A 24,736-nucleotide genomic window follows, 5' to 3' on the forward strand; every position below is an offset into this window, starting at 1 on the left:
CGTTTGGTTGGGCCAATTTGGGTTGAGATGCCGAAAGCCCAAATTTCAAAATATTTATGGGCGTATTTTGATATTGAGATTGAATTTTTTTTAAAAAATTATTTTAATATTTTATAATTAAAAAAATTTTCTTCATACTTATTATTCACTAATTTTAATATTATTTAAACTTCAAATCAAATAAAATCTACATAAATTCATAAGCGATTTAAAAATTATGGTTATTTTAATTTTTAATTTTATAAATTTATAATATAATAAAATATTAAAATATAAATTAATAAAAAAATAATAATAATGGAATGCATTACTACCTTAACCTGAATTTTATTCTGAGGCTATTTACGATGAACAATCTCACACGTGTAAGATAAAAATTTTCACGTAATTAATTTTACTTTCAAAATTACTAAAAATTAGTAAAATACTTTTCCATCTTTGAATTAGGTGAAAATTAAAACATTTAGATTTGTTTGTTTTATGAAAAATAGTTTTTAAAAAAAATATTTTTCATATTTTTTAACTTTTAAGATACTTTAAAAAATTATTTAATAAAAAATATTTTTTTATTAAAAAAAATTAAAGAAAAATAAGTAATTCCTTAAAAAGAATTTATTTATCATTTTTTAAATTTTGATAATTTTATTAAGTCTCTATTTATTTCACAAAAAATAATTTATATGTGAAAAATATTTTTTTCATATAAATTATTTTTTAAAAGAAATATTTTTTCATAAAATATTTTTTTGTTGTTTGTCATATGCTTAGTGTTTTGTCATTAAAGAAAAAAATTAAAGGAAAATAATTTTCACTTAAAAAAGGAATTTATTTATTATTTTTTAAATTTTGATAATTTTATTAAGACTCTATTTATTTTATAAAAAATAATTTATATATAAAAAATATTTTTTATATATAAATTATTTTTTTAAAAAAATATTTTTCATAAAAATATTTTCTCTTATTTGTCATATGCTTAGTATTTTGTCATTATTTATGATATTTATCAAATCAAGTATTGTGAAAGTTGAGAAATTAGAGTTAAAAAAAATAATTTTTTATTTTAAAAATGAAAAGTCATTTTTTTTGAATTTTAAGATTATTTTTCTTTGATCAAATTTCTTAAACACCTCAAACATTGGTAAATAAGAAAAATATTTTTCTTCAAATCTTTAACATTTAAAAACACTTATACATACATAAAATAAACACACATTATTAATTTAATATTATAACTAAATAATAATAAAAATTTTTATGAAAAAAAAATTTTTAAAAAATATTTTCTATTAAAACAAAATTTATATAAAATTTAATTTTTATAAAATAAATAAAATTTTAAATTTTAAAAATATCTTTTTTAATTTCTTACTTTTCTTTTCTTTTAACACCTTAGCGCTTTCGCTTAATTGGACCATGGTTGAGCAAAGTAGAGGGAATGATTGTATTTAATAATGGCAACAGTGCCAATTGAGAGAGTGAGAATCGCTTCCTTAATGATCGTATTTGTTGATCCGAGATTTTGGTTTATTAATGGTCTCCTCTGCATTTCATCTTTGCATTTCTCAGATTTTTTGGTTTACCTATTGGGCATCAATATCAAACGATGTCGTTTTGAAGGGTGCGGTTGGGCAGGTACTACTTTCACCGCGCCATTTATAAACGGCTTTACGGCCAGACCAAACCACAAGTAAAATGATGAAGTCATTCGAAGAATGAAAAACACTTTCTCGCTTGTCACAGAGTGGGACACAGAAACTGTTCTCTTCTTTCTTTCACTTCAGCTAAATCAGAACCCAATAGTTTCATCTCAGAGGAAATTAAGCAACCAAACCAACAAAAATAATGAGTACTGAAGAACCCAGTAGAAGCATCACCTCTGATGATCGGAAAGTCTCTCTGGCTACAGCTCCCAACCCCAAGAAAATCATCATCAAGAACGCTGACATGAAAGATGACATGCAGAAAGAGGCCGTCGATATTGCTATCGCCGTTAGCTCTCTCTCTCTCTCTCTCTATATCTCACTCCAAACTTGGTCTATGTATTTGTTTCCATTTCAATTTTTTAACTTCACTATCTTTCTTTTTAATTTTTGCGTTATTTGGATGGTTTTTTGATTCAGGCATTCAAGAAGCTCAATGTACAGAAGGATGTAGCTGAGCACATAAAGAAGGAGTTCGATAGCAGGCATGGACCCACTTGGCATTGCATCGTTGGTCGGAATTTTGGTAACCCCATTTCAATCCTATTTCCTTTTGTGGGGCTTTTATTTTTTGTTTTTTTGCTCATATTTGATGCAATGTGTTGCTTTTTTTTTTTTTGGGTAATGAAGTGATTTCATGCAAAGTTTCGTGCTTGTTGTTTCTAACTGGATTCATTATTTGCTGGATGGCTGATGCTGTTTCTATAGTTTAAAGCATGGAATACTTAGATCTAGGCTTAGATTTGATGTTATTTACTTGTATCTGTCTATTGTCGATGTTGCATATATGATTTTCACCTTTTACCTCTTCTCGATTGTCGGTATAAGCTTCAGCTTGAGGCCTGCCTTTTGCACTTGGATGATAAAAGCTTGCATTTTTTTCCCTCACTCAGAAGGGTAACATGAAGTTTAATGGGTTGAATAAAATAATGATGCTGTAGCTGTGGATCAGTAATCATTAGCTACTAGTCAGTGCAGATAGAAGTTCACTTCTCTTTTTGGTGTTTATCTTTAGTTAATAGTTCACTTCTTCTTTTAGTGTTTATCTTCAAGACCACTAATAGATTGAACATTGTCTGACCCAAAATTGCGGCCCCATCTAATCTTGGCTCTTTTTGGTGCTTGTTGTCAACTTTATTGAATGCCCCAATTTTGAGAGTTGAGACAAAGCAATTTGCATCTTGAGAAACAAGAGCTCTGTTTGTTCGTCTGTTAGGCTATGCAGCAAGTTCAAATATGCAATGTCTTCCTTACAAATGCAATTGTCTTTGTGCCACTAAGCAGTCCACTCCAATCATTCGAGGAATTCATTATTATCACTGTTGACATAGTTGTGTGCTTGACAAACTAAGTTTAAAATGAAAAGAAGAAAGATGATGATATGAGTATTGCTAGGTGATTAACTCATTTGGGAATGCAAGGAGCTATGGTTCAATGGCTTCTAGAGACGGCTTCGTCAGTGATGTTGGTTGTATGTGGTTTATTCAGTCTTGGTAGAAAATTTTGATAGGCAATAAATAGTCTGTTTACTTGCTTTCTACCAGTAGTTGGACATAGTAGACAAAGCATTTTAGATCTTGAGAAAGAGGAAGTCTGTTTGTTCTCCTCTGGTAGGCACCATAACAAGCTTTTACAATTTCTCTTACAAATGCAAATGTAGTTGTGCTGCTCAAAGCAATCCTTTTATTGGGGAATTTCTATTGTTCATTATTGACGAAGGTACACACTTGAAAATTAACCCATTTCAAAATAAAGAAGAAATAACATGATATAAGCACCACCAAGTACTTAAAAAATTTGGGGACGTAATGACCTATAGCTCAGTAACTGCTAGAAGAGGTCCAGCAATGTTGTTTGTCCAGCAATCTTGGTTGTATGTTTGTTGTTTGGTTTGAGTGACTTTTGGTTAGGAATTAGGACATTATTAATTTTCAATTATGAGTGTATCTTAATTAGTTGGAGTAGACAATATCATTGGCAGACGATGACTAGGCTATTTACTTGCTTTCTTTTGCTTCTTAACCACTGTATGGGAAATATTCTAGTATCATTTACAGGTAGGTGCTACTAATTTCAGTTCTGATCGCAGCATCTCTAATTCTGAAGACGCATGTTTTCTATAAGTTAGGCTAGTGATGCCATCAGTGTAATTTCTTTGTTATCATAAACATGTGTAACTAAACAAAAATCTGACCTTTTGTGTTGATCAATATAGTAAAAACTGTGGGCCTGGGTGGATGATCATGTTGTTTATTTTCCCTAGGATATATTAATTTCTTTTTACCAGTATTGAAGGGGTGGGCATGCGGAGATTTGTCTAGTCTGTAGTCATCTTGGAGCTTCGGTCTCTGTCATGTTCTCGCCAGAACATTTCACCTCCTAGAGTGTCGCGCAACTTATTCAATACATATTGCATGTTTCTTGTGATCCTCAATGAGCATTCTCTCAGGATTAGTGATAACCTCTGTAACAAATATAGATATGGCTACTTCAGCATCTGCTCAGAATGTTACTTAGGCAGTCAAATGCCCATGATGAGTGCAATCTTAGTCTGTTCTCTATTTTTTTTGCTGTCAGGCTTTAGCCTTTAGATGTCTGTTTATTTTCTTACATGATCTGGAATGGACCATATGCATTGTGTTGTCTTTTTAATTCTTCATGTTTCAAAATGTCACCTCTATTTTTGTTTAATTCCCTTGTAAAAGGGCGATTGCTTTCAAATTCCATCCTTATAGATAACAATTTGTTATTTAAGGGAAAATGGATTACAAGTTTGTTTCATCTCTTAAATGAAATTTCAGTTATGTTCTTTTTCTTATTTATTCCTTTCTGCTATGCACAGGTTCATCTGTAACCCGCGAGACAAACCACTTTGTTTATTTCTAGTTGGTCTGTTATTCAAATCTGTGTGACGAGGATGGAGATCGTCAAGAAGATGGAGACAGCGAGTTTATGATCCTTATGCTACACAGTTAGCGGCTGCTGTATGTATTTAACCAAATCTACCGCCATGCAAAAACTCTAGCTAGAGATTGCTGTGCTCAATTTGTGTATTAAATTTCACTTTAAATGGTTTTGAGGTTGGGTTGAAATGTGGTATTTCAATAAACATAATCACTATCTTATCATCACAGGCAACAAACACATCCATTTTCCAACACTATCAACCATAATGTTAGCCACTATTATTAATAATAGCTACAACTCCAGTGTTATCTAAGGGTGAGGTTGGCCATGGATTTTGAAACCTATAACATGAGCTTTAATTTGGTACTTATATTGTGTAAGGCTCCTGTTCAAGCCGAAAGTCTCTTCCTATGTCTCATCATCAGAGTCCCGCACGACTCTATTATTATCCCTCTTTATTCTCTTGCCATTGGAAACTCCATGTCCATTCTCGCCGTCAGACTCCTCTGCAGCCTTAGGACTATCCATTTGAGGTGAAGAAACCCTTTCTGATTCAGTGTCTTCCGAATCATGTGACCTGCCTGCTCTATCATTGGCCGCGTCATGGCTATTTGGAGCATCTTCTCCATTGTTCCTGTTATCTAATATTCTGAAATCCCTGGAGGTGCTACGCTTGGCATGCTTCAGTAAATTCACTTTGCTCACCTTGCTAAGCCGGATGAGATACTTCTCATAATCTTCTATCTGAAAAATCAGATCAGGAATAAATTTATTCTCCCTCTTGATCTTGTTGATGATAACCTTAGTATTAGGATTTTCTTGTTGTCCCTGCAAATCCCACGATGTAATGGAATCCATAAACAAGAAATTGTTGAAAGAAAAAGACTTATGCTATGTTTATTGCTGTTAAAGGATGTGAAACAAAATACCCGTTGTAATTCCGCAACAAATTTATAAAGAGGAACTGTGAGCTGCTTGCAGGTTATTTCCACAAGCCTCTGGAAAGTTGGACTGGGGATGAGTTGTTTGCATCCCTTAGGTGCAATCCTGAGTCTTGACATCTGAGCCAAATGCTTGTAAAACTTTGCAGTCAATCTCAGCAAATGCTCTGCTTGGGGGTCTGCACATAATAATTTAACAATAAAAATATATAATACAGGAAACAGAATAACAAATGCAACAGAGTAATTGGTCCATGCAAGCTGGTTATTTACCCTTCAGGTTCATCAAAACAAAGGAAGATAGTACTTTCACCACAGCTTCAGCCCTCAAGTACAGATTATCCTCAACTGCGAATCCAGAAACATCTTCTCCATTCTGACTAAGATGAATGCTTTTTTGCCATACCAAAGAAAACATCTTTAGTTTTTTCATGGTCCAATGCATGTCAGTGATAAAGGCTTCAATAAATTTCAGTATGCACGAACTTATAGCAGTGCTTGTTGACTGGTTTATTATGGGGTATGATTCAGACATCTCTACTTGGGTGTTCCTCTCCAATCCAATGACTTCCAGTAGTTCCTTAGCCATGTACTGAGCCACAATTAAATCATCTGGCGGCGAGCTTAAAGAGATTGCAAGTGCAGCCACACTTCTAGCGACCCTGGAATTTCTAATGCCATTGCTTTTGCAGACATGAATACCCCATGATCCATTAGAATTCCTCCATTTTGAAGGCAATTTCTCACAAACCATCATCAACATCTCACAGAGAATCTGAAAATTAAGTGACATTTCAAATGGAGTTATCTTTGGAAATTAATACAATTCAGCAAGAAAGCATAAAGTTGTCAAAAAATTGATCAAATGAAGCACAGATAAAGCATTGACCTCAATTTCATGAAAAGAAGATTGCGCTAGAAGCTCAGCGAACAGTGGCCTCAGAATTTTGACAATGAAAATCACCTTGATTCTTATCTGTTGATCACCAATCCTGGACATTTCTTCATATTCTTCATCTAAATCATACTTGAGAGTAGAGGCTGACAGCAAATCTTCAAGCAAGCCAGTTGAACAAGAATTCTTCAAACTAATTGTAACCAATTCCTTCAAACACAATAAGGCCAGGTGAAGATGCTCCTTTCTGTCCTCAACAGCTTTTTTCCCCTTCATTTCCTTTTTCTGATCTGTTGCAAAGTTTAGCCCTGAGTTAAGCAAGCAAATTAATTTCAGCAAAGGAGGCCCCATTAATTTGATTTCCCCATAAATTAAAGTCTTCAATGGTTCTTCTTTTCTTCCAGTGGGGTAAGATCTTATGTGAAGAAGGGAACTATTCAAGACAAAATGAATAATCTTGAAGCATTTTAATGTGTCCCTTGAGGGCAACTGGCTATGGTTCTGGGAAGCTGCAGAACTTCTAGAGCATTCACTATTGTATAGACTCAGTGCTGTTTTCATTAGCTGACAGAGACTTGAAGTTGCCAAGAAGGGAATCTGTTCTTGAGTCAATCCGTCCTTGATGAAAGAAGGCATATCAAGAGCATTAGCTCGTACATTCTGACTTTTGACAACGGAGCTCTGCTTTACACAACTATACTTTTCCAGTGACTCATGAAAATTAACAAACTCAAGAATTTCGTTTTCAAGATCTACCCTCTTCAAATCTGTCGCTTTTTCCAATTCAATAGCAATAGTATTCAATACCACTTCAATAGTTCCTGATAAAATCAATGCACAGCATTTTTTATTTTCTTCTTCTACAGCTGTAGAACCAGAACCCAGGGTCGAACTAAGAATGTCTGATCTGACATGAAGAGAAAGAAACTAATAAGCAAGAGCTTTCATCCACAGAAAATACAATTTTTGCTCATGTTTTCACCAAAGAAAGACTCCTCAAAACCAAGAAAAGTTCAAATATATTAAAGCTTCATTTTGTTCCAGGAAAATGTTCTCCTGGAAAACAGTTTCTCGATTTTCTGATGTTTGCGATGTTTTCAAAACAAACGGTGAAAAAAATGTTTTCCTAGACAAAAGAGAAATCTAAGCTGTTTTCAGAAAAAAAATAAAAAAAAATAAAAAAAAAAAATAAAAAAAACTCATTTTCAAAATTTAAGGTTATTTTCTGGATTTTCATAAACTCAAAATGTAAGGGAACCTTTAAAGGAATCATATAGGCACATACCCATTAGTTTACCAACTAAGGTGATAATCTCTAGCTGCCACAGGAGGCCACCAATGAAAACTACAATTCACCCCCTTTTTAAGTAATTTCATCTTATATTCAACCAACTCAACTCAACTAATCCCAAAAAAAAAAATTTGGGCTATATTATTTTTTTTTTTTTTTCAACGAACGATTTTTGAGTAAAAATGTGTAATGTAAATGCTTCATGTCATGTTGTACTACTCTCCAAATCAATTTAGTCTTTCTTTTTTTTTTTTCTTCTATCCCTCCTAATGTGTGCTGCTCTCTCTACCTGAGCCTCCGCCATGTTCACGCTTCACATGACCAAAACCACCTAATCTCCCTTCTCTCAACTTATCTTCAATTACACGGACTTTATTCTCTAGTCTAGTGGCCCCTCTCACCCACCAACACATCTCTCTCTCTGCTCTCTCTTAGATGCATGCACTCTTTCTTTCAGTGCCAAACACTCACTCATATATAACATAGCGGTCGTGTATGGTGACGTAAAAATTTTCCTTTTAATTTATTGGAAATCTTACGATCACATAAAAACAGAAAATATGAAACCCTCACAGATCCAATGCACTCCAAACAGCATGAAATAGTTTTTACCAAGATTTTCAATATTGTAACCAAATAACAAAATATGAGTCACTTTCTCAAAAAAAAAAAAAAGCCCTGAGAAAATTGTTTCCGTGGACAAGTTATTCTCTGCAAAAGCCTCACAAATCACAATGTCCCAAAGTTATTAAGGAACAATAGTGCTAAATAGAAAACCTCTCAAACCTTCCAAATTTCCCTTCTTTAGAAATTTCCGAATGTGCAAGAAAGCCTTGGAGAATGCCTCACCAGACAGATTTCTTCCTACCTGCAGCAATTGAATATTAATGATGTAACTAGACCTTCATGTCTTTCCATTCCTGTCAATGAAGCTACTTAATTTCATAAAATTAATAATACCTCATTATCTTGTGAAAAGGAGAAACCAAAACATGCCCATAGGGAATCTGGATTATTGGTTTTATCATGTGGTTGAAGGAGCAAAATCCAACAAACACAAGATAGAAGACAATCTAGAGGCTCTTCAATGACAACCTTGCCACCCTCTGATTTAACACAGCCACTAATTTGAAGTTGAACATCATCATCCTATTAACAAAACGTTTCAGTGTCAAGCACAGAATTCAACTACTTCTATACGCTAGTTAAAATACCAGATTGCATTTGCATATGAAGTAAGAGCCTATAAGATCTCCAAATTTGACATAACAAATCATAAGCTTCACATAATATGCAAGCTCATTGTATGGAATTCCACTTTAATATGATGTTTACAGATGACTCCAATATGAACTGACAAACTACCTCCTTGAAAAAATGAAGGAAGTGAGGCAAGAGGAAATCAAGTACAGCTCCCCCACTTGCTGGATCCACCAAGACCAGCTTCAAAAGACCATGATACATGGCTTTCCTCACTTTTGCCTGAAGATAGCAATTGAACTGACTGATTAGACAGTTGACAAGAGAAAATTTGAGAAAAAGAACAGAATATTTTAAAAAGAAATATAAAGATATAACCTGCAGATAAAGACATCTGTGTAGTAAACCACTCAACTCTTGAAAAAGACCTCCAGAAGAATAGCTACAGGGTATTTCAGCTTGCTGGCTGCAACTTGCTTGGCTTGATGAGTCTTGAAGAGAAAATAGGCCATCTCTTGTGGATTGCTTTTCTGCCAATAGGACACTAATAATAGCATTTGTTGCTGCAAGACGAACTGCATCTTCTCGTTTAAACATGGCCTTACGAACAACCAAAATGGTGTAATCCTGCATTATGAGAAAAAAAAAAAACTACTTTAATGGGTTGAATTAAAATAGAAACTGAACAGAAAGCATTTAGAAATGCTGCAAATTCGAATGCCCACAAATCCAAAGTTGAATCTCTTTGTTACCAGATTGTGGGATACAGAAACAAATAGGCATGCAAATTGGTAGAACCTATTAAAAGCCATAATTACTTTTGAGTAATTATTTTGAAGTTTGACATGAGAAAGCATTTACCCGAAGATCACGGTTAAATTTGAAGAGAGAAGCTAGAGCAGCAACAAGACATGAGGCAACATTTCCATGCATAAAAGTGAAATAATCCAATAATTCCTTCAGACGAGAAACGTGTTCCAGCACTGGGTAAGGATAACTTTGAACCAGGCAAAAGAGCAGTCTGCACAAGAAAGTTTAACGCCAACGTTTTAACACAAACTTCATAAAAAGTTCAATATTAGAGTGCCATGCGGTTACCTTATTACTGGTATGCTTTGTTCTGGCTTCAAAGAAAGGACCCGCAACTTGCACTGCTCAATAATCTGAAACATGTTGCAAATATATCAAAATCAACAAGTTAGCAGAAAAGCATGGAGTATTTGCAAATTAAAAATTTTTTCTCCAAATTCATACCAACGTTAGAGGAGCCTGCCAAAAGAAAAAAAGCAAGTATGGAGGAAAAAAAATGAAGATAATGGAAAATATTTAGTGAAAGGGATTGTAACAACCTCATTTCTTGCCATATCATGGATCTCAAATAAATTTTTCAGTATCTGAACACTAAGCTCTTCAACTCCCAACAGACCACCAAAATTGCAGAGGTCTCCTTGGTTTCCCCCTTCCAACGACTCTAGCAATGCAAAGCTAAACTGCACAATAGAAGGAACGATATGCTCCCTTCCATAGTTGCTCTCATTTACCTGAAGACAAATAAGATTATATATAAGCTTATATCACCTCATCTATGTTGTACAGAAATTTCCCAATGTAAAAATGCCAACTGATTGACATATGGTAAAAGAAACTAACAGCTCTCAATATAGACTTCTCCACCATTTGGACAATTTGCAGATACTCTTTCTTTAAACCGTCTGGTAACCACAGACAGTCCCTGAAAGAAGGGTAAACGTTCCAAAGCAAAATACCGTTAGAATATTAGATGAGTGAAATGGGAAAAAAGTCTGCACTGAATTCTAACTGCTAAAGCACAGTAACTAACAAATTAACACGTCTATGGACATGAATCACCCAATTTCAGATTGAAATGGAGTTAAGACAACAATCCACTGCTCGAGGCTGCCCTCAATATCAAGCTAAGACCATAAAACCATTGATGGTAAACTTAAAAGGAATACACAACCACTTGATGCACGGTTACTAAAGCCTACAAGCAAGAGCCAAATATTGTCTTTCAGCATGAAGAGAAACAACACCATGTCAATTATTCACGCAGTTTGATATTTTTAACTTTAGGCATTTGAAAGTGATAATCCTCACCTGGAAAACTTATAATCGCTATAAGCAGCAAGCACAGCAGTTCTCAAAATCCCCATGGAACTCTCACTGAACCTCCTAACCCTCGCAACAGACAATAAAACAGCCACAGCAAAATGATTAAGAGCCTTAGAGTCCAACTTCACAAGCCCTATAACCTCCTGCCCTAGAGAGGGATCCTGCTTCACCGCAAAATTAACATGAAGCAAAACTGTCCCTTCAACTTGCCTAACAGTGGAACTCGCCTTCGATCCCAATTCAGACCCGAAAAACCTCATAATCCCTTCAATCACCTCCCTTTTATTGAACCCCTTGGATGCCAAAACCAATAATTGATATGAAAGCAAAGGCAAGTCCTGCAAGTCCACGCTCTTCATTCCCTTGAACACCTTCTCCAACAACTCCCTCGCTCTAACCTTATCAAGAAATCCTGCAAGTTCCCTTGCAAGAAAAACCATCTTCACCAACACTACTTTTGACCATTCACTCTCAAAAATCCTATCCAATATCAAATTAGCACATTCCTTTCCTTTCTCAGCACACAAGCAGCTAAAACAACCCGGAAGAATATCGAGTATCTGGGTATCTTCGGAACCCAATAATTTTGACAAATCCATTACAATTGACTCAACAATAAACTCGAGATCTTTGACAGGGACGTATTTTAATAGAGTGGCGAAGAGATTGATTGTTTTGAGGGAATTGGGATCGTGTGGGATTTGGAAAGAAAGGAAGAGGCGGGTGTACGCAGAGAGGAGAGAGGATAGGAGGGAAGATAGGGAAGGGTGGTGTGGAGAGAGGGAAATTAGGGACAGCAGAGAGAGAGTGTACTCGGAGACGGCGATGGACGGAGTGGGAGAACGAGAGCGGGTGTGAAGGTAGGAGAGGAGAGTAGCGTGGGAAGATGCAGAGAAAAGGTAATCATGGAGGTTACTTTGATGGGCCAGGTTTACGATCTCGGTGTCTGTTAGTGGTGGCGGTGGCTCTTGGTCTCCACCGCTGGTGGAGGCGGTGGGCGCGGCGGCCATGATCTCTATCTATGGATGAAATTTTTCAGTGTAATTTTGACGAATGAATGGAAGATAACCTGAACATTTGCGCGGGAAATCTTTTTTCTTAGGCGGGTGGAATTAATATTTCATGCTTGAGTAGAACGGTGTCGTTAGGTGAACATTTGGGCACATTCGATCGGTTTGAATTGCATAATCAAAACTGAATTACCGAAATCCTATAAAATGTAAAATATCATTTGAAACAAATCGCCCATTCAATTACCAGTGCCTAATCTTAATTCTTAATTTCCAACTACGGCCATTCATCGTTTAAAAGAACTCAATCAAACCCTCATTAATAACAAATTTACATCATATGACAAGTTCAAATAATAAATACACAAATTTTAAATATTTTTTATAATTACAAAGTTTAATAATTTTTACTAGCGTTATCTTTTAAAATATTCTATAAAGAATCAAATTTTATTATGAAATTTTAAGGCAGGTCATGTATCCAAGCTATAAACTCGAAAGAAAATGAAGCAACAAGCCCATTTGTCATTTTTCTGCGATCATCTTCCACTAGGAGGGAGATTACAGCAAACTGAAGCGCCATGTTAAAGGCCATACAAGTGAAACACTTATTCAGAAGACCCATAGCAGTATAACACCCTTGGAACCCATGTAGCAACCCTTAAGCTCAAAACCAACAACAACAAGCATAGAGGCCGATTGTGCAACAACGTAAAAAGGAAAGAATATTAAAAGAAGAGAGATAGTCCCAACGTCTCACTGTCTTATAGTTGGAGGGGCAACTACGAACAATTGCTAACAAAGTCCTTAGGGTCTCTCTTTTTCGAAAAGAATTAGACGAAGCACCATTCTAGGGTCAGTATCAAAAGATAGAGGAGAGGAGATAGATATATTTTTCTATTTTGGCCAAGAGGTCACTGGCGTCCCAAATGCAATCAACATGCAGAGTTAAAACTAGGCAAATATTAGGAAGAAAACTCTCTGAAAAGCACAATTTACCAGTAATGTGACTGATTTTTTTATACCTTTCGCGGCACACGGGCCAATATGAATTTTCAAGAAGATAGCATCGTAATGTGTGAGCTTTGAAAACATCAATCAAATCCCTAACCGCTGCTCCGTATTGTCCATTTATGCATTAAAGAGAATAAATAATTTTAAAAAAATAGAAATTAAAATTCTTAAATTACATTCTAAAAGAATGTTAAATTATAAAATTATATCCGAGTGCTTCGAATTAAATGGATAAATAAATTAATTTAACACCAATAATTTTAAGATTTTAATGTTATGTGGAAATAAATATAATAATTATTTCTTGAATAATTATACTAAAATTTATATCAAAGTAATTGAAAAATTATATTTAGTGAATATATAAATTTAAATTTAAATATTAACTTATATAAGGTTAATCATAATAATTAAATTATAAATGAATAAAAAAATAAATTAATTTAATAAAATTTACCTCAAGTGGTGTTCAATTCAACAACCTTTTTAGATTTAACATTAATGACTTGGCTGGTGAATACACGCGCTCTAGAGGCAAAATGAGAATGAAAAATCTATTGCTTTTCTTCTGGAACAAGAGCCGCGGCTCGCTGACATGGAGACACAGCCGTTGCATTTTTTAGGACTTCGAGGCATCTATAAACAAAGAAAAAAAAAAGGGATAATGGTCAAATAAAATTTCAAATTTTACTAATTTTATAATTATATTTTATTTTCTAAATAATTAGATCTTAAATTATTAATAACAATATAGTCATACATGTCCTAAATCATATTTACAAAAAATATAATAATAATAATAATAATCTATTATTTATATATCCACTACGAAATTTTTTTTTGGTGGTGACCCCCTTCGATAAAAACAAGAGAGGAAAAGGATGAAAAGTTAGCTAGTGTCCTACACGCTCAACAGAACGCGATTAAGCTGAAGCACAAATGTTTATCCAAACTTGAAGAGACTATACGACGTGACATCATATAAATGTCGTTGTGATTCGATAACATGAGTTTCCTTACAGCTTGTCCAAACGCCTTGACAAAAAAAAAAAAAAAGGCTTGTCCAAACGTCATTTAACCAGGCCATACACGACTCTTCTCCTTAAATCATTCTCATTTCTCAACAACTAGCCAATCTCTATCTCCAAAGCGCATTCTTTCATCTTCACTCACGCAGAAGCCATGGGAAGCGCCACTAAGGGGAGAACCACCATTGACGTTGGAGCTGATGGTGTAGCGGTCATCACCATCATCAATCCTCCTGTTAATTCGCTCTCTTTCGATGGTACCCTCTTTTTCCCTTTTCGTCTATTTGATTTTCGTTGATGTTGCTTAACCCAGATCTTTATGTACCCAGTTCATTTCATGAGGTCTTACTCTCATAGTTAAGCTCAATTGATTTTTTTTTTCTCCCATTCGGCGAGCTTCTTAATTTCTTTTGTTTGTTGGGGTTTTCAGCCATGTATTGTTTAGCTGTATGTGTCGTCTTTGTGGGATTTATTTCTCTTTGAAGCTTTTGAAAGCCGATTTAGCTTCAGTTTGGTTGAAATTATGGCTTGTTTGGTATGGACGTGCTACTTGATTCAAGGATTAGATGATCATTGTTTGGGGAAAAGAGATTGGCGCCAGAGATAGCAATACGGTCGCCTCATATGCAGTGATCTAAACAGGAATACGTGTTTGGAATTTGTGTCTTCCTGGGTTTATTTTGACTAACAGGATTATGAGTGCCACTTGAGAATGCGTTTATGCTGAAATAATGGAAAATTTGATGGATAATAAGGAAATTGGGATGTCAAGTTCCGTAAAATTGGCGAAGGATCGTTCATAGGCTAAAAGGTCTCCATTTCTTTTGATTAGTTTGTTTAAATAGTTGACTATCACTGAACTTCATGTTCTCAATGGAAGGCTCCCTTCTTGTCTCCAATAAGCTAAAAGTCCATTTACTTGATCAGGGTCTTAAAATTTTTGGGTCTATGGCTTTGGGTGACCCATTGGCTGTGTTATTTTAAAATTTGGTAACAATCAGACCATTGCCTAGGCTTGCTTCAATGTTGTTTCCTTGTTTATGCTTTATACCTTTAGTGTACTATGTTATTTTCCATAATTGTAAATAGGGACTAGGCTTATCACTCTCTTCCTCTCTTGGTCTTCTCCCAGTGCTAAAAAGCTTGAAAGATAGTTTTGACCAAGCCTTAAGAAGAGATGATGTGAAGGCAATTGTTGTCACTGGTGAGTTTTAAGCTATTAGTCAATCAAAATTGCTTGCAGCTTATATTGTGTGGTTGCTTGTCAAGCACTTTCGAATATATGAGATGTGAAGCTAACATGTCATGTCGATGGGCAGGTGCGAAGGGTAAGTTCTCGGGTGGCTTTGATATTACTGCATTTGGTGGAGTTCAAAGCGGAACTGGTACATTTAGTATCTTATATGTTTTATGCCCTAGCAATGCATAATTGCAACTTCACTAATGTCTAAATAATGTTTTCTCAGTGGATCAACCAAAGCGTGGTTTTATATCAGTTGACATTCTAACTGACACTGTAGAAGGTACAGCTAGAGTTTTGTTATCATTTACAATGGCTTAAGTATTTTCACAAAAAATTGCATTGGTATATGTTCACTTGTTGACTGCTTGCTTTGTTCTCCAGCTGCAAGAAAACCTTCAGTGGCTGCCATTGATGGTCTTGCCTTAGGTGGAGGATTAGAGGTTGCAATGGTATGTATTGCTTTATCTTTGAAACTGGAAGCTTTTATGATTGATTTTATTGAGATAATTTAATAATTTGTTACATCAGGCATGTCATGCACGTATCTCAACTCCCACTGCACAATTAGGCCTGCCTGAACTTCAACTCGGAATAATTCCTGGATTTGGAGGTATGCCTTATCATTTTGTTTCTTCTGTTTGGAAGGTAGCTGGAGTTACATTTTTTACCCTTCTTCTACCCTATGTCTCAATGCATGTGTAGTTGATATATTTTGATGGTTCTGGGCTCAAATCTTGGTCCTGTTTTTGGGTGTAATTTCTAATGTCATAATTTGGATGTGTATCATCATGCAAAGAACTGACAATAATAAATAAGTCAGGGTTTAATGTGTTCACTTTGTTTTACTGCTCCATATTGTCAATCTTTTTTGTATAAGATATGATATACATATACAATATGAGACTTTGTTATTAATTTCATGCCTAACTAAGATTTTCTGTATTTACTGTCAATCTTCTTCTACTGATCGAGCCAGGAACACAGAGGCTTCCACGTCTTGTTGGTATAACAAAGGCTCTTGAAATGATGTTGGTATGTTCTAGCTAGATATTTCTATAGCTTGATTGTTGCAACTTCTATAGTTTTACATTGTAGCTAGATTGTCATAAACTTATCTCTCTGCTCTCTGAATGTAGACATCAAAACCAGTTAAAGGTGAAGAAGCTCATGCTTTGGGCCTTGTAGATTCTGTAGTTTCACCAAATGAGTTGGTGAACACTGCACGTCAATGGGCCCTTGATATCTTGGAATGTAGGAAGCCATGGGTTGCTAGTCTTTACAGGACTGACAAGTTAGATTCCCTCGGAGAAGCGAGGGAGATATTCAAATTTGCAAGAGCACAAGCTCGGAAACAGGCTCCTAATCTCAAACATCCATTAGTTTGCATTGATGTTGTTGAAGAGGGTGTAGTTTCTGGTCCTCGGGCTGGACTCTGGAAGGTTCTGATCCATCTTCAATATTCCTTTTTCTTGTTTCTAATTGCAGCCAACAGGCAACTGTGTGATAAAACTTCTTATGTTCACAGGAGGTTGATGAATTCCAAGTACTTGTTCATTCTGACACCTGCAAGAGCTTGGTCCACATCTTTTTTGCTCAGCGTGGAACCACAAAGGTTCTATTGCAGTTTCACTTATGGAATTGTTGGTTATTCATTTCCAGTTACTTCCTTGGAGTTGCAATGCTGAATCAGCTTTTACCATCATGGTCATTAGTATTTTTACTATGTAAATTAATTTGTAATCTTTTAATCTTGAATAGGTTCCTGGAATTACTGACAAAGGCTTGATGCCTAGACGAGTGAATAAGGTTGCAGTGCTTGGCGGAGGACTAATGGGTTCTGGCATAGCAACTGCACTGATCCTTAGTAATTACCAGGTTATCCTGAAAGAAGTAAATGAAAAGTTCTTGCAAGCTGGAATTGAAAGAGTCAGAGGTGAGGCCTTGTTTTTCTTAAATAATTACAGTTATTAATTTTGTCATACTTTTTGGAAGTATATGGTTGTGAGAAAATATTCCTTTATGCTCAGCTAACCTACAAAGCCGTGTCAAGAGAGGAAAAATGTCTCAAGAGAAGTTTGAAAAAACCTCTTCTCTTCTTAAGGGTGTTCTTGATTATGAAAGCTTCAAAGATGTGGATATGGTCATAGAGGTAATATGGAATATATGATGATTTGGTATAGTATTGTTATTGTTTGTAATTCTGAAAATAGATGAGTTTAATCTCTTTTATTTGTATTTGGTTCTTGTAACAGGCTGTTATTGAAAATATTTCTTTGAAGCAACAAATATTTGCTGATCTTGAAAAATATTGCCCACCACACTGCATTCTTGCAAGCAACACCTCCACAATTGACTTGAACTTGATTGGCCAGAGGACCAGGTCCCAGGATCGGATTATTGGAGCCCATTTCTTTAGGTAACTTCTTCCTTCTCTCTGTCTTTCTATTTTTTTGTGTGGTTTTGTGTGTGTGTTAAATAAGAGCTTCCCCCTACTTTTCCTTTTGGCTCAACCCTTAATGTGTTTCTGATGCAGTCCGGCTCATGTCATGCCACTCTTGGAAATTGTTCGTACGAACCAAACGTCTCCTCAAGTAATTGTGGATTTACTAGATGTTGGAAAGAAAATAAAGAAGACTTCTGTTGTGGTCGGGAATTGCACAGGATTTGCTGTCAACAGGATGTTTTTCCCCTATACACAAGCTGCCATTTTGCTAGTTGAACACGGGGTGGATCCTTATCAGATTGATAGGGCAATCACTAAATTTGGAATGCCAATGGGTCCATTCCGGTACTTTACACATTGGAAAAAAAATGTTTCTATTTTTTCCTCCATTTAATTGGAGAAATGTGTTTCAGCTGATTTTTATTACATCTCAAGATGATGTGATTTCACTGATATGCCACATTGAACAAGTTTAGTACTTCATTTGATGATGCAGGTTGTGTGATCTGGTTGGTTTTGGTGTGGCAATTGCAACTGGCATGCAATTTATTGAGAATTTCCCTGAGCGAACTTATAAATCAATGCTCATCCCACTGCTGCAAGAGGACAAGAGAGCAGGTAGTCTTTCTTCCATTGGTAATCTATGAATCTCCTCAACAGTCAACACAAATATGAGCAGAGGGTAGAAGTTTAGTCACTGAAATTTAGAGACATGCTTTAACTTAGTCAATAGCTATTGTATAGAAACTGTGGTTTTTAAGCATTTCATTTATCATGTCATTATCACAGGGGAAACTACTCGCAAAGGGTTCTATTTGTACGGTGATAAGCGCAAAGCTAGCCCAGATCCCGAATTAAGGAAATTCATCGAGAAGGCAAGAAGTATTTCTGGTGTTGCCATTGACCCCAAGGTGTGTTTCCTCTCATATTCTCTTTATAACAATCGATGTTGTCTACCTGCTTTCCTTGGTTACTACTTGTATCTATTGCTGAAAACTGGAAAATGTTGATTTGTGAATAACAAAAAGGATAGACAAGTTTTTTTTTTTTTTTTTTTTTTTTTTAAAGAAGAATATACAAGTGTTTTGGTACAGGAATCTCTCTCTTGTTATCTCTCTCATTTTGTGGGATTAATCCTTGATGCAGCTTGCAAAGTTACCTGAGAAAGACATTGTGGAGATGACATTCTTCCCGGTAGTGAATGAAGCCTGCCGAGTCTTTGCAGAAGGAATTGCCGTTAAAGCTTCAGACCTTGACATTGCTTCTGTTATGGGCATGGGCTTTCCTTTTTACAGGTCTGTGTCATTCCCTTAGCTGAAGAGGTTTCCCTCAAAACTTATGAGACTCTAATTTATTGATGTTGTTTGCATCAGGGGAGGTATTTTGTTCTGGGCTGATTCTCTTGGATCAAAATATATATATTCAAGATTGGAGGAGTGGTCAAAGATGTATGGAGAATTCTTCAAGCCCTGTGACTTCTTGGCTGAAAGAGCTGCCAAGGGTGCTCCACTGGTGAGATATCTAAAATTTATAGTTTGTTTATACCTGAAGAGTTTTTCACAGGCTGTTTGGTTATGCCTATGAAAGTGTGCAGTTGTCTAGGACACACCTGTGACAACTTGTGCTCTAGGTGTTCCACTTAGGCAAATATGCTAATTTGAGTCATGCCTAGCTTGGTTTAGGGGTAAACTTTAACTATTGATGGAACGATCATCTGGGCAACCATTTCATGAAGAAATTACAGAAGTAGCTAAATTCTGAATTCTAAACTTTAACTATTGATGGAACGATCATCTAGGCAACCATTTCATGCAAGAAATTGCAAAAGTAGCTAAATTCTGAATTCTAAACAGTTAATTTTGACCCTTCAACTTTCTTGACATTTTCTCAACTATTTCATACAATAAATTACAAAATTAATGATTTAAACTATGCAACTTGTTTGTGTTATGGTTTGATCATTTAAAATGGGATCTACGAGCCCTTATAAGTTAGAAGGTATCAAGGCCTTGATTTGACCAATGATCAAATTGTAAATAGTTAACTAGTTACGAATCTATTGCAAATCTCTAATGATGTTTTTGTACTGTCCTGTTGCAGAGTTCTCCGGTGGAACAAGCAAAATCTCGGTTGTAAGATCAATTCGATCTTCGGATTGCAAACCGTTGGCATTTTATTGAATATTCTCTCTTTTCCTTTGCTTTTTCAAATGCTAGCAAGTAATAATGTATGACACGGAAAAATGTGGACAATAAGGAATACCTAAGAAATGAGAGGTTAGATATAAAATAATATTTTTTATATATGGTCAGATTGAAATAGATATGAAAATCCTGAAGGATTTCATTTGATCATGCAGCTTTTTTTTTTTTTTTTTTTTTTTTCCTCAAAGAGAGATCATGCAGCTTCCTGTGAGAATGACGTCGACGATTACTTACACATGGTTAAATTAGAATGTCAAAATTTGTGAGCTGAAAACAGGCCTTACAATTTTCTTTGGCTTTAGCCTCTGGAAGAAGATTTGTGCATGGAAGAGAATATGCATGCCACTGCCACTTACAAAAGCTATTAGACTACAAGGGGGAGAGGAGGGAGGATTATGAGGACAATGAATTCCTACCATTTGAATTCTTGCCTACAATTGATCGATGTTGTTGGGTTTGCGAAAAACATCTATAAAATTGCTTTTAATTTAAATATAATAAAAAAAACCCATGTTTGTTCATAATTTACCATTCCATGTAGAATATTTACATGAAATAATCGATATAATATACAATTTATCGTACGCAAGGCATATGTTAAACTCCAATAATGGATTAACTAATCTAACGACTCATAGCAAACTCATCTAATCGCATTGACTAATCTATTATACTGAACAGAAAACTGCATCCAAATTAAAAAAAAATATATACATATATATATATATCTTTTGCTATTAGCCTCACCTGTTGAAGCAAACGTCAACGTTTTATTAATAAACACGTAGACATATGGTGTCTTCATGTGCCGCTACAGAAATAGCCAAACATGGAGATTTGGTTGGTATTTGGCCCAAAATATCTTAAATTTTTTTTTTTTTCAAAAGAAAAAAACCCCACGTGATTAACGTTATGATATCTTAATGTTGACAATTTGGATGCCTCTTCAAGTGGGCAATAATAAAAGAGACACAATCCATGATTTGACTGTATATTTATAAATTATCTTACAAATTTTCATTCAAATTGTACAATTCCTACAATACATCTATTTTCTAATCATTTAATAGTTTGGGATGCCTAATTCCACATTTTTTCATGAAAAGGGTCATATCATATGCTGGAAAGACTCTAATTTTTCATTATATAATTAATAAATTTAATATTTCAATGCATCAGAAAAATAAAATATGGAAGCATATTATATTGAGAAAGAAAAATATAATGATTTTTAATGGGAAAAAAAAAAAGAAATTTATATCCACCACAAAAATCTCCATAAATGACCAATTCTATAATGGGATGGTCTCCTTGAAATCAAGAAAGCATGTGATTCGCAGTTCAACAAATTCAGGGCCCAACCCCAAGCAGTGCGACCAAATTATTAATTATATATGTCGATTCCAGGTTTCCTACTGCTCAGCCTCTCATCTCACCTCACCTCACCTCAGCCTTTCGAGTGTTTTGACCAACCATTTCTCAATTATTTTAACAACCTCATTTTCCACAAGATTCAGAGATTATTGGTTTGTTTATTGTATTAGTTACCTGGATTCCAAATCTTCAAAATCAACATGGTCTGGATTTGATTTATTATGGTCTATTTTAACAAGTAAACCTCATTATATATCTGAATTTGTGGTAAACAGTGTCTATTACAAAAAAATCCTTGACTTTATAGTGCAAATTACAGTATCTTTTTCTTACTTCTCATCATTAATTTGCTTTACTCAATGTGCACCTCTCTAGCACCAATAAAGACATGTGAAGAATGCCGTATGTGATACATACAATTACTTAACAACTGATTAATTATGACAAATATTAAAACATTTTTACAACGTTATACAGTCCACTACTTTTTGCGAGGAAAAAAAGAAAATCAAGAATATGTACTTAAATGTTGAACTGAGACTTTATGGGAGAATGAAGCTCTATACCCCCCTCTCTCTCTTTCTCTCTTTCTCTATATCTAACCCGCTATTCAGTAGTCTCTCTTGATTTCCATTTCGAAAATTGAAGGACTACGTACTATAGTTTCCTAGAATGGAAATCTTGAGTTTGGTCTTTGGAGTCATAGGTGAGAGGAAGCATAATCTTTTTTCAAGTTCTTCACAATAAAAAGAAAGAAAATTTTCATTACCTTATTTTTTTGGTCTCTCTTGTTTCAGGCAATGTGATCTCAGTGCTCATGTTTCTTTCTCCTGTGTAATCGTCTTTTCTTTATTGGCTTGAAACCTTCTTAATTATAGTACTCTCTTCACAAAGAATAATAATAATCTTGAATTGATTTTGCAGTGGAACTTTTTGGAGAATTATAAAGCACAAATCCACTGAGGACTTTGAGAGTCTTCCTTACATCTGCACATTACTAAATGCAGCTTTATGGACCTACTATGGCATCATCAAACCAGGAGCCTTCCTTGTTGCTACTGTTAATGGTTTTGGAATCCTGGTGGAAATTGTATATGTAACTCTCTTCCTTGTATATGCAGCACCAAAAATGAGGGTATGTATATGTGTAAGGGGAAATGATTTGCTGCTGAATAATTCATATGGATCAAATTATTCAAGTTCCTGGTGGTGCAGGCTAAAACAGGAATTCTTGTTGGGCTCTTGGATGTGGGGTTCTTAGCAGCAGCAATTCTGGTTACTCGTTTGGTATTGCAGGGACAAGTGAGGATCGATGCAACAGGGTTCATGTGTTGTGGCCTCAACATTGTTATGTACGGTTCGCCTCTAGCTGCTATGGTGAGTGGTTGTTCAGTCTGAAACTTTCTGTTTTCATGCATGCTTCTCAACGCCTAATTCCCATAGGTATATGAGTTCTTTACCAAGGACATCATCATTAATCTCATGATATTGCATGCTTTCATCTTTGGATTTCCAGTGATTTAATTAGTTGTTGATCCTGTTCTTATAATGATTAAACAATTATCATCAAAACTAGACCAAATCACTATAAGTTGGATTACTTGCAGCATGATTCTTAAGAAAACATCATGAAAATTTAAAAGGATTAAACCAAAGATCCTATTGCATCTAGGTAAGTGGTGGATCTAGAAAATTTTTTTTTCCAAAAATCAACATATAAAAAATAAATCATTATATTACTTAAAAACATATAATAATGAAATTTATTATGAGTCAATTTAAATAAATACTTAAAATTTTTTTAAGTAAAAATGACATTAATGGATCTCTCATTTGCGTATATGAATCCCCTACTGGTCATAAACAGCAGGTGACCACATGATTAATTAGTTTTGTGGGTCCTTGTCAATTATTTTGCAGTCCCCCGTACATAAGCTAGATAAAATCATGATAAGAAAAGAAACCATTGTTTTGTGTGATGGAGGTCTGTTTTAACACAAATACTGATATGTCTGCTTTCAGAGAACAGTAGTTACTACCAAGAGTGTGGAGTTCATGCCCTTCCTCCTGTCTTTCTTCCTTTTCTTGAATGGAGGGATTTGGACCTTGTATGCTATTCTCACAAGTGATTATTTTCTTGGGGTAGGTAAGTTTCTCTTAAATGTTTGATCTCTTGCATTAGGAGCTGCATGCCCACCCGATGACCTGATAGGCCATCATAATTCATTTGTTAACCTAACACCAAGTTTTGGAGACAATAATTATTTTTAGGGTTGACTATTAGTTGAGATAGGCAAGAAACTAAACGTGGACATTTTGCTATGGGACCACCAGCATGCATAAAGAGTGGCCACTGATTATTGTATTAAGAAATTACTTATAAATGAGCCTAAAAAATTAATTATTTTATATATATATAGGTACCAAATGGAGCTGGATTTTTACTTGGAGCAGCACAGCTAGTGCTCTATGCCATTTACAGGAATGCCAATCCTTCAAGTAACGTTTCTGATGGGCTGGAAGAAGGATGGCAATACCAGACCCTTATCTCATCAGCAGCATCATCATCATCTGAACAATCCCATGAAATTAAAGAACGAAATTAAAGAAGAAGAAGAAGCTATCAGAATTAATCTTTCATTCGTTTTGCAGAGCAAGATAGGTTTTTTCTCTTTTTTCTAAAGAAAAAAAGAAGAATATAGGCCCGGATGAAGATATTTAAGTGAAAAATGAAATATGCATTAATGGCGCGCTTGAGTTGTGCTACATATTTGTCTTTCCTGGCTGATATTTCAAGTTCTTCTTTATGATATCACAATTACTTGCACAACTCAAATTTTTGCGTTTATTAATAATTAGGAGATTTAAAAGCTTGTTTGTGTTCACCCAACGTACACATTTTGTATATTTCATGAGGTATATAGAGATTATCTAAGAAAATTGAATATTAATCGTTTTTGGACCTGAAAAGCTGCGTTGGTTATCTGTCACAACTCTAAAGATAGTGGGCATTGGAAAGATTCAATAAAATTAAAGAGGATAAAGCAATAGGTCATGCCCTTTAGCCTGTTATGTACAAGAAGACAGTGAGGGGAAGCAGAAGAAAACCAATTCCATGGATGAGAAAGTCCATTTAGGCCCAAAAACAACCCATTGCTTTATCTCTTTCTGGCTTGACGATTAAGCCCAGCCCAAAATAAGGAGAAATAAGAAAAGCTAACTGCCGAAATGGGTTTGTTTCTGATCAACCTCTACAAGTACTAAGCCAAAACTCAATCATGGGAAAGGCCTTCTTGTATTAGCCATCATCATTTTGCGTTCTTCCATTATTGTTCCTGGAAGAGATCACA

The 24,736-nt window shown here is 35.0% G+C and overlaps 4 protein-coding genes across 8 annotated transcripts; 3 read left to right on the forward strand and 1 right to left on the reverse strand.

The window, feature by feature from the left end:
• Positions 1-1,669: 1,669 nt before the first annotated feature.
• LOC110633080 (uncharacterized) lies at positions 1,670-4,863 on the forward strand. Its single transcript, XM_021781547.2, has 3 exons — positions 1,670-1,992; positions 2,124-2,229; positions 4,546-4,863. Exons 1-3 carry the CDS (start codon positions 1,846-1,848, stop codon positions 4,587-4,589), a joined length of 297 nt encoding a protein of 98 aa, XP_021637239.2. The 5' UTR covers positions 1,670-1,845; the 3' UTR covers positions 4,590-4,863.
• On the reverse strand, positions 4,854-12,412 carry LOC110633079 (uncharacterized). Of its 3 annotated transcripts, none has more exons than XM_058144948.1 (13): positions 11,056-12,412; positions 10,588-10,669; positions 10,287-10,478; positions 10,036-10,100; positions 9,799-9,958; positions 9,353-9,564; positions 9,103-9,241; positions 8,698-8,886; positions 8,515-8,605; positions 6,441-7,348; positions 5,825-6,326; positions 5,540-5,730; positions 4,854-5,438 (listed from the first exon to the last, which is right to left on the reverse strand). In XM_058144948.1, exons 1-13 carry the CDS (start codon positions 12,078-12,080, stop codon positions 5,019-5,021), a joined length of 4,176 nt encoding a protein of 1,391 aa, XP_058000931.1. In that variant the 5' UTR covers positions 12,081-12,412; the 3' UTR covers positions 4,854-5,018. The 3 variants fall into 3 exon arrangements, with proteins under 3 accessions (XP_058000931.1, XP_021637238.2, XP_058000930.1); XM_021781546.2 differs by having other exon boundaries at positions 8,524-8,605; positions 9,103-9,219; positions 9,316-9,564; XM_058144947.1 differs by having other exon boundaries at positions 9,103-9,219; positions 9,316-9,564.
• A 1,721-nt stretch (positions 12,413-14,133) lies between these two features.
• Positions 14,134-20,111, forward strand: LOC110633034 (glyoxysomal fatty acid beta-oxidation multifunctional protein MFP-a). The gene is made up of 18 exons (XM_021781476.2): positions 14,134-14,379; positions 15,255-15,326; positions 15,442-15,507; positions 15,589-15,645; positions 15,747-15,814; positions 15,894-15,975; positions 16,342-16,397; positions 16,502-16,804; positions 16,891-16,977; positions 17,124-17,298; positions 17,393-17,514; positions 17,618-17,781; positions 17,899-18,153; positions 18,305-18,426; positions 18,598-18,719; positions 18,955-19,103; positions 19,182-19,320; positions 19,909-20,111. Exons 1-18 carry the CDS (start codon positions 14,277-14,279, stop codon positions 19,942-19,944), a joined length of 2,178 nt encoding a protein of 725 aa, XP_021637168.2. The 5' UTR covers positions 14,134-14,276; the 3' UTR covers positions 19,945-20,111.
• Positions 20,112-21,749: 1,638 nt separating this feature from the next.
• On the forward strand, positions 21,750-24,204 carry LOC110633036 (bidirectional sugar transporter SWEET17). 3 transcript variants are annotated; one of them, XM_021781481.2, is made up of 6 exons: positions 21,783-22,092; positions 22,184-22,220; positions 22,311-22,521; positions 22,602-22,763; positions 23,409-23,532; positions 23,807-24,204. In XM_021781481.2, exons 1-6 carry the CDS (start codon positions 22,059-22,061, stop codon positions 23,887-23,889), a joined length of 651 nt encoding a protein of 216 aa, XP_021637173.1. In that variant the 5' UTR covers positions 21,783-22,058; the 3' UTR covers positions 23,890-24,204. The 3 variants fall into 3 exon arrangements, with proteins under 3 accessions (XP_021637174.2, XP_021637173.1, XP_021637172.2); XM_021781480.2 differs by having other exon boundaries at positions 21,786-22,092; positions 23,409-23,528; XM_021781482.2 differs by lacking the exon at positions 23,409-23,532 and having other exon boundaries at positions 21,750-22,092.
• Positions 24,205-24,736: the final 532 nt, after the last annotated feature.

Source organism: Hevea brasiliensis, chromosome 4 (genome assembly GCF_030052815.1).
Source record: "Hevea brasiliensis isolate MT/VB/25A 57/8 chromosome 4, ASM3005281v1, whole genome shotgun sequence".
Classification (NCBI taxonomy): domain Eukaryota; kingdom Viridiplantae; phylum Streptophyta; class Magnoliopsida; order Malpighiales; family Euphorbiaceae; genus Hevea; species Hevea brasiliensis.

What these genes read in the sequence shown, in the direction of transcription:
- LOC110633036 (XM_021781480.2), top strand. Translation starts at nt 22,059, where the DNA reads ATGGAAATCTTGAGTTTGGTCTTTGGAGTCATAG. An exon ending in TTTGGTCTTTGGAGTCATAG is followed by an intron (nt 22,093 to 22,183) that starts GTGAGAGGAAGC and finishes CTCTTGTTTCAG; the next exon opens with GCAATGTGATCTCAGTGCTC. An exon ending in CAAGTGATTATTTTCTTGGG is followed by an intron (nt 23,529 to 23,806) that starts GTAGGTAAGTTT and finishes ATATATATATAG; the next exon opens with GTACCAAATGGAGCTGGATT.
- LOC110633080 (XM_021781547.2), top strand. Translation starts at nt 1,846, where the DNA reads ATGAGTACTGAAGAACCCAGTAGAAGCATCACCTCTGATGATCGGAAA. An exon ending in CCGTCGATATTGCTATCGCC is followed by an intron (nt 1,993 to 2,123) that starts GTTAGCTCTCTC and finishes TTTTTGATTCAG; the next exon opens with GCATTCAAGAAGCTCAATGT. An exon ending in CATCGTTGGTCGGAATTTTG is followed by an intron (nt 2,230 to 4,545) that starts GTAACCCCATTT and finishes TGCTATGCACAG; the next exon opens with GTTCATCTGTAACCCGCGAG.
- LOC110633034 (XM_021781476.2), top strand. Translation starts at nt 14,277, where the DNA reads ATGGGAAGCGCCACTAAGGGGAGAACCACCATTGACGTTGGAGCTGAT. An exon ending in TCTAACTGACACTGTAGAAG is followed by an intron (nt 15,646 to 15,746) that starts GTACAGCTAGAG and finishes TTTGTTCTCCAG; the next exon opens with CTGCAAGAAAACCTTCAGTG. An exon ending in ATTGGAGCCCATTTCTTTAG is followed by an intron (nt 17,782 to 17,898) that starts GTAACTTCTTCC and finishes TTTCTGATGCAG; the next exon opens with TCCGGCTCATGTCATGCCAC.
- LOC110633079 (XM_058144947.1), bottom strand. Translation starts at nt 12,080, where the DNA reads ATGGCCGCCGCGCCCACCGCCTCCACCAGCGGTGGAGACCAAGAGCCA. An exon ending in AGCGATTATAAGTTTTCCAG is followed by an intron (nt 10,670 to 11,055) that starts GTGAGGATTATC and finishes CCCTTCTTTCAG; the next exon opens with GGACTGTCTGTGGTTACCAG. An exon ending in AGAAGTCTATATTGAGAGCT is followed by an intron (nt 10,479 to 10,587) that starts GTTAGTTTCTTT and finishes ATTTGTCTTCAG; the next exon opens with GTAAATGAGAGCAACTATGG.